General features: G+C 34.8%; 1 protein-coding gene across 3 annotated transcripts in view; it reads right to left on the reverse strand.

The window, feature by feature from the left end:
• The window catches only part of SDK1 (sidekick cell adhesion molecule 1), a 1,114,226-nt gene that overhangs the window by 305,098 nt on the left and 795,205 nt on the right, over window positions 1-13,923 (reverse strand). For all 3 annotated transcript variants that reach the window (XM_027874762.1, XM_027874760.1, XM_027874761.1), the window contains exon 15: window positions 5,030-5,166. In XM_027874762.1, the coding sequence (XP_027730563.1) occupies window positions 5,030-5,166 (137 nt within the window). The remainder of the gene's footprint in view (window positions 1-5,029; window positions 5,167-13,923) is intronic.

A 13,923-nucleotide genomic window follows, 5' to 3' on the forward strand; every position in this document is an offset into this window, starting at 1 on the left:
ATATATATATATATCCCCTGTGGGAATGCAAGGTCTTTGACTGTAGGTACCGTCTTCTGTATTTGTATCCTGGGTGGTTAGAACAGTTATTGATGCAGAAAGTACTTAATAAATGCTTTTTTCATTCAGTTATACACGCTGTTTCAACCGACAGAATGTAAGCTCCTTTATGGAAGGGGCCATTTTCATTTGTCTTAGTTCCACACCCAATACTGTGGCTGTCACATATAACATGTTCTTTAAAAATGCTTGTTGAAAGTCACTCCACAATTGATAAATAGTCAAAGGATATGAACAGGCAGTTTTCAGATGAAGAAATTAGAGCTATTTATAGTTATATGAAAAAATGCTCTAAATCACTACTGATTAGAGAAATACAAACTAAAACAACTCTATGACAAAAAAGGAAAATGATAAATGTTGAAGAAGATGTGGGAAAATTGGAACACTAATACATTGTTGGTGGAATTGTGAACTGATCCAACCATTCTGGCAAACAATTTGGAACAATTCCAAAAGGGCTATAAAACTGTACATATTACTAGGTCTATATCCCAAAGAAATCATAAAAAGGGGGAAAGGACCCTTCAAAATATTTATAGCAGCTCTTTTTGTGGTTCAAAATATTTGTTCAAAATATTTATAGCAGCTCTTTTTGTGGTGGCAAAGAATTCGAAATTGAAGGGATGTCCATCAATTGGGGAATGGCTGAACAAGTTGTGGTGTATGAATGTAATAAAATACCATTGTGCTATAAGAAATGATGAGCAGACAGATTTCAGAAAAAAAGACTTATATGAACTGATACTGAGTGAAGTAAGTAAAAATAGGAGAATATTGTACACAGTAATAGCAACATTGTGCTATGATCAATTTTGATAGACTTAACTCTTCCCAGTAATACAATGATCTAAGACAATTCCAAAATACTCATGATGGCAAATGCTATCTACATCCAGAGAAAGAACTATGGAGCCTGAATGCAGATCAAAGCACACTATTTTCCTCTCACTCTTTTTTGGTTTGTTTTGTTTTGTCTTTCTCATGGTTTTTCCCTTTTGTTTTCATTATTCTTTCACAACATGACTAATATGGAAATATGTTTAATATGATTGTACATGTATAGCCTATATAAGATTGCTTGCCTTCTTGGGGAGTGATGAGGGGACAGAGAGAGGAAGAGATAAAAATTGGAACTCAAAATCTTACAAAGATGAATGTTAAAAACTATCTTTACATGTAATTAGAAAAATAAAGTACTACTAAGTGGGAAAAAAAATAAAAATAAAATAAACAACAATCCTTGTCGAATTGAGTTGAATTAAATTGAATTACTCTCGCCTTGAATCTTTCATACTTCCTATGTTGCATTATCATGTATTATTCTTAAAAAAGGAAAATTAACATCCAGAGTGAATTGACTAGTCAATGATAGTCAACAAATATTTAATGACTACATAGAATAATCCTGCTTTATTATTAATTTTTTTAAGCGAAAAAGTCACTCTTCCTCTTCAATCTTTCTAACTTTTTTTCTCTTGACTCCCCTTTGTGCACTATATTCTCAGACAAACTTGACTACTCAGTGTTCCAGCTTCAGATACTTGCTAGCTCTGTGACCATGGGCAAGTCACTTAAACATTGTCTGCTTCAGTTTCCTTAACTATAAAATGGGGATAATAATAGCACCTGACTCTCAGGGTTATTGTGAGGATCAAATTAGCTATTATTTATAAAGTGCTTAGCACAGTGACTGGCACAGAAGAGGCACTTAATAAATATTTCTTCTCTCCTTCCCTTTCTTTTTTAATCTTTCCTGGTTTTTCTCTTTGTGCACCACATCCTGTAAGATGTATTCCTGTCCATCTCAGTTCAGTGAAGATGAGACTAAAATTCACACTTTTGATATTGCAAAAACACTAAACTTCAAGAATAAAAAAGTTTAAAAAGATAAGTAAGCAAAAGTGCTAATAAAGATGACCCTTGACCATGACTTCTTTTTTTACAATAATACAAAGTTTACATTTATCTAGAAAACTATGTCATATCAAATTCCAAATGCAGAAGAAATTCAAGTATCAACCAATTAATTCTATTAAGCCTCTCCTATGACCATTGAGGCATCTAGGTGGTACAGTGGCTAGGTGCTGGGAAGACCTGAGTTCAAATCTAACGTCCCAATACTAGCTGTGTGACATGGACAGATCATTTAACCTCTGTTTGCTTCAGTTTCCTCAACTATAAAATGGGGATAACACCACCTACTGCTTAGGGTTGTTGTTTAGGTTCAAATGAGATACTATTTGTAAAGTTCTGGGCACAGTTTCTGGCACTGTGTTATATAAATACTTATTCCTCTCTCTTCCCTTCCCCCTCCACGTGCCACATACCGTGATCGGTACACAGTATACAAATATAGAAGCCGAAACAATTCCTACTTGCAATGAACTAACAATTAAATGTAAATATAAAGTTAATAAATTCAAATATATACAAAAATGTTAAATATAAGGTTGTCTTTTAGTAGTCATTTTTAACCTGGGATTCATTAACTTGCTTTTAATATTTTGATGATTCTTTTTCAATAAGATTAGTTTCCTTGTAATCCTCTGAATTTTATTTTATGCATTGAAAAACTTTATTCTGGGAAAAGGTTCCTAGGCTTCACTATACTGCCAAAGGTGTCCATGGCACAAAAAAAGATTAAAAACTATTGTTTCAAGGGGAGGACAATAGTAGTTGGGGGATCAAGTTGTGCAGAAGATGGTCCTTGAGATGCATCTTAAAGGAAGGAACATGATTACAGGATATCTATAATTCCCCTAAATCTTTCTTCCTCCTAATTTCTCTCTTTTATCCTCCCAAACAGGTATAAAATCTCTGAGACACAGGGATGATGATGATGATGATGGTGGTGGTGGTGATATGATGGTAGATGACACTATACAAAATTTAAAAGTTTACACAGCATTTCATGTTTCACACACATTGTCTCAGTTGACCATCACACCAATCTAACTCCTTTTACAAACAAGGAACCTGAGGTTCATAGAGATTAAGTGGTTTGCCCATGTCACATAACTAGTATCAGAGATAGCATATGTCCCACACCTCTCAATTCCAAGAATGGAATTCATTTTTTACTCTTCATTGTCTTTCATCCCATGATATCTAATCAGTTTGTGAGTACTGCTAATTCTCCCTTGGCAGATATTCTCATATCTACCCTCTTCATTCAGTTGGGGCTGGCTTAAGTCCTCATTTCTTCTCACCTCTGTCCCAACTTAACTGGCATTACTGTGTTTCTCTGTCTAAGCCATCCTTTGCATAGCTGCCCAATTAATCTTCTAAAACATTGCTGTTAATCACGACACTTCTGTATTCAACAAGCTTCAGTGACTCTTTATTGACTACAGAATAAGATAAAAATTAGAAATCCCATAATGTAAGATCTTTAATAATATGCTTCCAATTTACCTTTCCAGCCTTTCCAAATACTGACATATAAGTAAAAGAGAAAGGGAAGATGAAAATTGTTGTGAAGTAACTTATAAGGTAAACTATGCCATCCTATACTATTTTCAATTATGAAATACTTATCGGCAGCAAACAATTATATACAGCTTGATAAGTAAGTTGTTTGTAATGTTATTAGATTTGGAATAATACTGATTTTAAGATCTAAGATTTTTAAATAGGTATATGTAATTTAGTTCTAGGACAGTTAGGTAGCATACTGGGCCTGGAGTTAGGAAGACACTTCCCAAGTTCAAAACTGATCTCAAACACTTACTAGCTGTGTGACTCTGGGAAAGTCATTTAACCCTGTTTGCCTCAGTTTCCTCTTCTGTAAAATGAACTGGAAAAGCAAATGGCAAACCACTTTAGTATCTTTGCCAAGAAAATCCCAAATAGGGTCATGAAGAGCTGGATACAACTGAGACGACTCAATACCAACAATTTGGTTCTATTATTAGCGAGCATTTATGTAAAAAAAATTAGGTGTATTTAATTGTAAGAGTGCCACTGAATTTTTGTTTAAAGGGTTATATCTCTGAAAACATCCAGATCAAGCATTGTATAGTGGGAATATATAGGTATAATGCGAAGAGTATTGGGCCTAGAGTTTGATGGCCTGGTTTTGAGTCTTGATTTTTATGCTCATTAGCTGTTTGACGTTAGGCAAGCCACCTGACTACTCTGGGTTCCATCCAGGGCCCTCATATATAAAATGGGGATCATTATACATGCATTCCTATCTATTATGGTTGTTGTAAGAAAAGTACTTTGTAAGCTTCAAAGAGCTATATATACATGAACTTTGTTACTTATTATTGTTTTTAATAGTTCAATGAAGCCTAGACAATCATCATCATCATTATTATAATTATTATTATTTAGTACCATCAACTAGCTATTCATCAGCTAAACTCTCCAAATAGGTTATAGTCAGTTCTCAATTTAACCATGGTAATTGTAGTCATGAATTGCATAGATAAATAAAATCCACAAAAATCTCCCCACACCTCCAAAAGAGGGTTATTTTAATGAATAGTTTCAACCTTTAGCAATGCTCTCTTTGTCTCCTTGCCATTTCTTCTGGCATTAAAAGGGGAGCAGAATATGTACAGTAAAACTCCTCAATAGCTCTCATTATCCACAGACATGCCTGAGGGTCATAGTGTTATTTATTTTTTCTTTTTCCTTTCATGGTTTTTATCCATGCCAGGAGTTTTTGTTCAGAAAAAACAGAAGTGGATTGATGGCAATCCTACTGAGTCTCAACTCTGTCCATTCTCTGATTTTTGTCCCTTTCTGTTACTATTTCCTCTGTTTCCTTTTACAGGTACTGTGATCTCTTTTTATCTTTCCTTAGGCAACAGCTACCTTTTAATTTAGGGACCTTCAAGGAGAGTAATAACTTGTCCCTTGTTCCTGCGTCTATAGTCTATGGTAAAGGATACAGATTTTAAAAGTTCAAAAAGAATTTTGATCATTTTCCAAGATGTCAATTTTTTCCTCTACTTACTGTTCTCAGACAGCTCCACAATGTAATAAAGCACAGGACTGTTTCCATCAAAGGGCCGAACCCAGGAGAGCATCACAGTGCGGTTATGGGAAGAATTCAGGCTAGCCAGAAGGTTTTGAGGTGAATGAGGCAGTTCACTTAAAAAATGGAAGGAAAGAAACACATACACACAAACACATCAGAAGCAATGAATTGTTCATTTGCCAGTTTAGCTTAGATAGACCTAATATGACACACTGAAATAAATAGTGCCCATAAATGTATGATACTGTGTCCAAAAAGTAATGCCCCTTTTCATAAATTGCATTATTCATAATTTTATCTTATTTATAAGATAAAATTGGTATTAAAGTTCCTAAAACAGGCAACCAAACATTCAATGTTACTGTTGTTTATTGTATCCAACAGTATTTTTTTAAATTAATGACCTAGTCAATATTTTTCATACCTCGATTCTAATAACACAACAGCAGTAAACTATACACACACAGCAAAAAACATGGGAGATATGATTTAATGCAAAATTTTTCATACTCAGGTGAGCAGAAAACATGACACTAACCATACAGAGGTGCTCATCAAAATTACCATATTTATTCTTAGGTAACAGAGTTGTTGGATTTATTGACAAATGAGAGGTTATGCTGTCATTAGATGATTTTTTTTTCTCTTGGATAATGGAGATTTTTGGGGGAAAGATTCAAGTAGAAAATACAATTAAAATGCTGGCTGAAACAGCAAACCTGTGAGAAATGCTATAAAACTGAAATGCAATTAAAATCCATAAACTCTAAGAATAAATGTTGCTTTTAGGAAAGACTTTCCCTTGGATTTACTAGGGAATGGGTAGCAAACACCAACTGTACCCTTTTCATTAGCCACTGGTCTTGTGAGCCCCCAAATCACAACCAGGACAAAAATCACAACCAGTCTAAGCCTAGTATTTAACCTTTACATTTTATAAATATGGGAGCAAGACTTTGTTATATGGCTGTTCTGGGCTGCCGCATTTTAACTAAATGTTCCCCAGCAGTGAGAATAGAAAGGGTTATTGGGGTCTGACCCATTCCATCTACTAATCAGGCTTTGATTCTCTCCCAGACATCACTGCTGACCCACACAGGTCAGAACAAGAAGCCATAATTACACTTGATTCCTTGATTAAAAATGTACTCATTACCCTTTTAAATTTATTTAGCTGCTACATGGTTAGAGCTACCTAACAAACACGACACCCTCTAGCCCATGTATACTACTTATGCATTATTCCAGTATAGACGGAGACTTTAATATAATAAAAAAATTGAGCTTGACCTATATTCTCATTTTTTCTTTAATTATGAATTGCTTTTAAACAAGAAAAAGAGCTCTTCTTTCTTTTTGAGCTCTTCAATAATCTAATCTCCCTTAGATTTCTGATTAAGCCTAAGGTAAAGAACATGCTAGGATAAAAATATTTATTCTCCTCTTCCTGTATTGGATTTTCTATTATTTTCCAATATAAATTGGTCTCATCTTCAACATAACAAAATTAAAATTACTGAAGCTGTTACACAGCTGAACCCAAATTAGAAAGGAACAAAAAATATATATCCCTGATAAAAAATATATGGAATAAGAACTTAGCTTAAGAGCTATGCAATTTGTTGAAATCAAGAACATCAATTTGAAGAAACTAGCAGTTAATCAATGTTCTGGGTCACTGCGTCTTGCATAAGAGATGTTTTTGCTCCCTGAAGCAGCTGACCAAGTACAGTATATAGTCCCAGTTTCCTTTATGGTGTAGTGTTATCATTATGAAGAAACAGATAATATTTTCAGACCTAAGTCCTTGGACAGAGATGTATAATCATGTGTATAAGTCAGAAGCTTGATCATTTAAATAAGCCTTTAAAAATGGGGGGGTAGGGCAAATGGAAAATGTCCTCACTAAGGAAGAGTAGAAGCAATTTGGATAAATAAACACATGAATGTTTTGTTAGAAAAGCAGTTCAAGAGAAATTATCCCATTACTTTGGTAGTTTGAAAGCTCTGTAAATGATAGGCTCTCCTTCTAGGATCCTGCTGCAAACTCTCTGTGCATTCTGATCCTGTGTGATTCTTGTCCATATTTTCCCACAAATCCTTTGTATAGAATATACACAACACATGCTTTCGTTAATTTAATATCTCTGAGGTGCCAATGTATTATTTGGGCTGTCTATCAATTGTTTCTCACTGTTACTACATGACTGGATAGTCTTTTTTTGATCGTATAAATCTTAGATAATATCTTTAACACTACTTCTCTCATGTAAGTTTTCATAGTTATCACGTACAGCATCATGCCTTAATTTGTTTCTTTATTCCCTTAGTACCTCACAAGTGGAAATGCTCAAGAAATATTTCTTGAATGAGTTCAATGACATTTGTTCACTCATTCATTCATTCAATCAGGGACTATACCTTGTACACAGTAGCTGTTCAATCTCTCGACTGAATGGATAAATATGCATGAACTTAGTAAAAAAAAGAATTAACATCTAACATCTCCCCTGTACACAGTACTGTGTTGGATATTGTAAGGGATAGAAAAGTTGGATTTGAGGGAGATCTTTAAGGAGGGGTGAGGTTTGGAGAGGTGGGAAGAGAGAAGAATTATAGGTAAGCTGTCTAGGGTTCTTTCTGGAACCAAGTTTTATAAATAGTACCCTGAAATACCCTTATCTTCCACCTATACATAACAAGTTTGAGGCATGATCTCTGACTACCAGGTATTTATGGTCCAAACTAGATGACAAGATGTGTAAATATGAGTAAGTAATAATCCAAAGTAGTATATTATCTAGGGCTGACTATGGGTGCTTAAAGAGTTTGGAGATGGGGGATGAAATAGTCATGTAGGATCTTGTGAAAGAGATAGGATTGAGCTAGACTTTGAAGGAGGAGTAAGATTTAGTTAAATGAAAGTGAATTCTAAGCATAAGTTTTAGAACCATTATAGAACAGCTTTCTATAAAGTCTAAAGTTCTAGCAAATGTATTATTATTATTAGTAGTAGTAGTAGTAATAATAATAATACAATCATAAATTATTGGAGATATATAAATTATAAAGACTGGGATAGAATGGAGAAGACTCTCACATTGTCATACTCCCTGGTTAGTGGTAAGTTGAATGCATGCCTGAATTTGCAACAGTTCATGGGACACCAAGGTTGGCCTTGTATCCACATCTCAAAACCCAATATAAGCCCTTCCCGTGGGAGAGGTGTTAACATACCCTGTTCCAAAAACATATTTTTAATCTTTTCCCATCTGCCTATGAGAATGACTACAGAAAACTAGGACCACTGCTCAAGCACTGAGGACCACAGCAGCAACACAGACCATAACTGTACCAGAATACCTTAAAATTGTTTCCTTTACCTGTATCAAAAGGTAAAAAAAATCTGATTTTCTATAACAATAGCAATAAGGTTGCTGTGAGAATAAGATGAGATAATATTTGTAACTGCTTTGCAAGTGTAAAATCATTATATAAATGCTAGCTATAGTAATGATAATTATTATAATTTTGTTATAATTATGTTTTGGCAGAGATGGTTTAGATAAATAATTGTTACCTTAAAAATGTCATCTCTAAGGGGACACAATAAGTACTTTTTGGGAGGAGTAGTGAGGCCGACTCAAATGGAGGTTCTTTGGGTTGTGAGGGAACAGTTAGAAATAGGTTTGCTACAAAGCAGGCACTTAAATGTTTGTTGACTGATTGATAGGTAGGGTTGGACCCTGAAATATGAAATCCATAGTTGTGAATAGTGCAGTGGTCTTTTTACTCAAATAGTTATTCATTGAGTGAGTTATTTCAGGTCTAATTCTGGATTCTATAACAGGTATCTAACAATCATCTAAGCCAAAAAAATTGACTTTTTACACGAGGCTCAATATAATTTCAGATAATTCTTTGTTTTTAGACTAAAAAAAAGTACAATTTGGATTAGAACTGTCCAATTTCATTGATGGGATTGCTTATTTAAAAAAAATAATTTATAGTCTATGTAATAATGCTTATCCATCCAGACACCATTTACCTGAAAAGTTTGATTATCAGGAATATATGTTTAAGGGGTCAAGAGAAAGGCTCATTGGAAAGAACCTTACACAAATTGGCTGTTCTTCAAAAGGTGGAGGGAGTGACAGAGAAGTGCTACTGTGGACACAATTTGGATCAATAAGGAAGAAATGGTTGCTGAATTAGTAATGATGGGATCCTTGGGAGGAAAATGGCCATTCTATTTGAGAATACATGATAAAGAAGAAGGCAGGGCATTGTCTGACACAAATCCTAGATTTTAAGAGAGAGGATTTCAAGCAGTTCAGAGAAAAGATAAGTAGAATCCCATGGTATAAAATAAAAACTTCACTGTCTGACATTTAAGACCCTTCACAATATGGTCCCTATTAACACTTCCAACTCTCTTAGAATACACTCTCTTAGAATACAATCTCTCCTCACTTTCCCCTGTCAGAAAACTTCAAGGCTCAGCTAAGATACACCTCTTACATGAAGCCTTCCATTAATGCTCTGGTCCCCCCAATTATTAGGCTTTCTCCATTCTCATCACCTTGTTTTTACATATGGTGGTACATGATGTTGTATATAGTAGAATATAGGCTCTGTGAGGACAGGAGTTGCTTTGTTTTTAATTTTGTATCCTCAGTGTCAAGTATAGAGCTTTGAACATAGGAGATGCTTAATAAATGTTTACTCAATCAAGGTGATTGAAATTGAAATTGTGGAGAATAGGAAGGGTTGTGCAGGATTGGATAAAGGTAAATGGCTTAATTCAGAATATAATCTGTACATTATATGCTCAGAGAAGAATATATTCTGTCTCAGTGGGGCAAAATCATGTACTTCAGTCATGAATTAATGCCAATGCTTGTCAAGAAGTGATCAGTTAAGCTTTGCTTAGAATAACATATGTATTTTTTCTCCTGCATCCTATTTTGTACCAATGATTGATTTCCATATCTTCTTACATATATGTGTATGTATATGGTCTTCTCTAATCAGTTTTGTATTCTATTGTATCTATCACTGATAAAAAATATCTAGTACATATTTTGTTAAAGTTCCTCTACAGAATTGGTTTCATGTTATAATTTATCTTAATATATGTATATCTATCATTTAATAATGATAGGATTATTGAATCATGTATGTCCCTGCTTGACTAAAAGGAGGGAAGAAGCCCATCCTTCCTACTGGTCTAGGAAACTGAGGAATTGCCACTGTAACAAATAAGCTGAAATAGTTGACGATATCACTGTGGACACTTTTTCCTCTAGTGAAACTATAATAGGTATTAACACCAAAGGAGGAAATAAATCACTCATTCCTGGCCTTTGATCAGAAATATGAAAGACATTCCCTTTTGGGTTATAGATTCATGCTTTGTATCCCAGAGATCACAATGCAGGGGCCCAGGTGGGACTACACGTGGCCATGATGACTTCAAATTCTGTAAATCCTTTTTTTTTTACTGTAATTATTAAATATCTGGCATCTGCGGTGAGCCTCTGGGCAGGAGACTTCCCCAAACCCTGAAAGTATCAGAACTCTGGTATAGGATCATGCCAAACTGAGCTTGTTTCTTTTTTAACAGGATTACTAGACTAAGATCACAGGAATATTACAGACACCATTCTCTAGATTTCAGAAAAATATTTGGTAAATATCTCTCTTGGTGTACTTTTGGACAAAATAGAGGAGTATGAGTGAATTTAAATTGATTCAGAACTGTTTGAATGCCCAGATCCCAAAAGTAATTAGTTATTAATGGGCTGATGTTAATGTGATGGTTTCAAGAGTAGAGTTGACCATGCCCTGATTTTTATTAATAACTTGAGAAGGAAAAGATGATATAAGATTTGAAGATGACATTTAATTAGGAGAAAAAGTCAATATATGTGACCACAGATTAAGGAACCAAAAAGACCTGGATGGGCCAGAAAAATGGGCCAAATCTATAAGATGAAATTTTAATAGGTAAATGAAGAGTCTTTCGGTTCAAATAAATTAATTTTGCAAGCATGAGATAGAAGGGGAAGGGCAACAGTTATGTGGAAATGATCTGAAGATTAATCTACAAGATTAATGACTAATCAATAGTGTGACACTGAGGCCCCTACCTAACCTCCCCCCCCCCACCGAAATATGTTCACATCACATTTGGAACACTATGTTCAGATCTGGATACTACATTTCAGGAAGGACATTATGGAGAGGGGTGATCAGGATTGGGTGGGGTGCTTTAGATTATGTCACAGGAAGATCAATTAGAGAAACTTTGGATATTTAACTGGATAAGAGGTAATGGGAGGGATACAATAGTTGTCGTCAAATGCCTGAAGTGCTATTATATGGAAGAATTCAAAATTCTGCTTAGCCTCAGAAGATAGTAAATAACTGGGAGCAATGGGTGGAAGTTATAAAAAGGTAGATTTCAGCTCCATGTAAGAAAAAATACTATTAAGTAGAGCTCTGGTAAAAGTGGAATGGGCTGACTTGGAAGGTTCCTCAAAGGCTGGAGACTAGAATCTTGTACAATCTCTGCTGGAGACTAGATAGTCCTTAAACTACTTTCCAACTCTGAGATTCTATGATTAATTTGGTGTCTTTACCAACAGGAGAATGGTAGCAACGAGTTAAATTGTGGCACAATGATCCTACCACAGGCAGGCAGAGTGTCAAGTGTGGCTGTTGATAGTCTGACCAACAAGAAAGAGAAAGAAATTTATTGAAAACTGATACACGTACCCAGAAAAGCACAGCAGTCTGTGAACACTTAATGTAGAGGCAAATAAGCCTAGACCAGAAGCTCTGAGATCTATAATTTTTAAAATATATATTGTGATAACTGTATGTCAATGCAATTGGGTTCTTGTGTAATCTTATGTATTTTATTATGTCCATTTTAAAACATTCCTCTGAGAAGAGGTCCACAGGCTTCACCAAACTGCCAAAGGGGTCCATGATACAGAAAAGAACACTTGCTTGTCAATCTATTGACATTTGCTTGACAATTGATAAATGTCAATTAATTGAACAAATAACACATGGAAATTAGTTTGATTATTTCATTATAAAGTTTCCTATTATTACCCACTAAAATGATGTTTGTAGTGATAATCTTGGTCACGTGGTTACCGAGATGATGGAATAAGTGTATACCTTATATCTCTCCAACCGAACAGACTCAAAAAAAAAGAAATATGCGCCAAATATGGAGTAACTAAAGCTCAATGCATAAGACAATATGATAGGTGCACCATAGAAGGTTGAAACCTTATGAAATAATATTGGTAAAATTAAATACTTAAAGCTACCCCCCTCCAATATATCCTGTTCAGGATAGAGTCAGCCCAATTGACCTCCCAGATTTGTATTTCAGGATCCTGAGTTTTCCCACTGCAGTGACTCAGTCTGCAACTCATTTCTACATCTCAGAAGAAGAAAACATTGATTCTGTTCTGCCACAATGTAACAGAAACAATGCAACTGCCAAGGGTAAGTATGGGAGTGGAAGATGTGGCAGGATGCAGCCAGTTAGGACAAGAGGACTAAAAGCCTAGTTAGGGACCGTCTTTTTCTTCCTCACAATTTACTCTGGGCATAGAACCTGCTGGACTCCCATAGTCCCTAAATGAGGTGGTGGAGCATGTCTAACTTCAGAGGTCGTACAAGACAAAGCAGGCCACAGCAGTGAAACAGGAGGGTGGGAACAAAAAGGTGAATAAGAAAGCCAGAGACAAATTACTAGGAATACAGAAAAAAAATAGAAGACACAAAGTTCAAGAAAGTATAGTGTCCTAGAAGATAAACCAACAGTGAAAGTCATAACAAGAAAAGGGTGAAAAAAAAACAGTGAAAACTAAGAAAATAACTCAAAAAAGACATATTAGTTTAAGTAAGTATTATAATATGAAGGAAAATAAGCCAAACACCTTCTGTGAAAAGTAAAATTCCGAGAACTCCCAAGAAGTCATGGCACAGCAACAAGAGACACCAGATTGGTTCTAAGAAGAAATATACTTTTAAGCAAGACATTAGAATGGAAATTAGGTTGGAAATCAGAGTTCTCAAATATGAATTAATGAAGACAAACAACCTAGTAGACAACTTCAAATTCACAATGGAAAAATTCTCCAAAATATTAGAAGTTATGAAAAAGAGAATGATACAATTGGAACTCAAAAATATAGAAGCAGACAAAAATTTGGTAGAACAGAAACAAAGAAGAGCATATTTAAATGAAAACAGATCCTATACATGCTGAAGTGCATGATTTTGAAAACAACGCACAGGAATAACTTAAAGATCACGAGTCTCACAGGAAAAAAAGATATATTTTTAAAACGAATATCATTGTGATGACAAAAGTATAAGAAGTACCTGACCTTTTGAACACAAACGATAAAGTTCTTATTGATTGAATCTACAGACGCTGCCAGAGAAAAAACCCATGCTTGAAACTCCAAGGCATGTAGCTGTTAGATTTTAGAACATCAATGTCAAACAACATATTTGGGGCAAGGTTTTCAGCTGTAAAATAACAAAATAACAATTTAATAACAATTTCAGCTGTAAAATGACAAAAAAATCCAAGGCCACTCTTCAGCTATGAGTAATCTGTGAAAAGAATGGAATAGTATCTTCCATTTCAGTATATTGCAAAAGGTAAGGAACTCATCCTGTAACTCAAAAAAAAGAGCCTGCAATTTTGAGCCTATACATCTATGAAAAAAGTATCATAGGGATAGGGTATCTATCTATAGGTATCTATCGGTATCTATATCTATATCTATCTATCTATCTATCTATCTATCTATCTATCTATCTATCTATCT

This window comes from Vombatus ursinus, unplaced genomic scaffold, assembly GCF_900497805.2.
Source record: "Vombatus ursinus unplaced genomic scaffold, bare-nosed wombat genome assembly UNPS02014807.1, whole genome shotgun sequence".
Lineage (NCBI taxonomy): Eukaryota > Metazoa > Chordata > Mammalia > Diprotodontia > Vombatidae > Vombatus > Vombatus ursinus.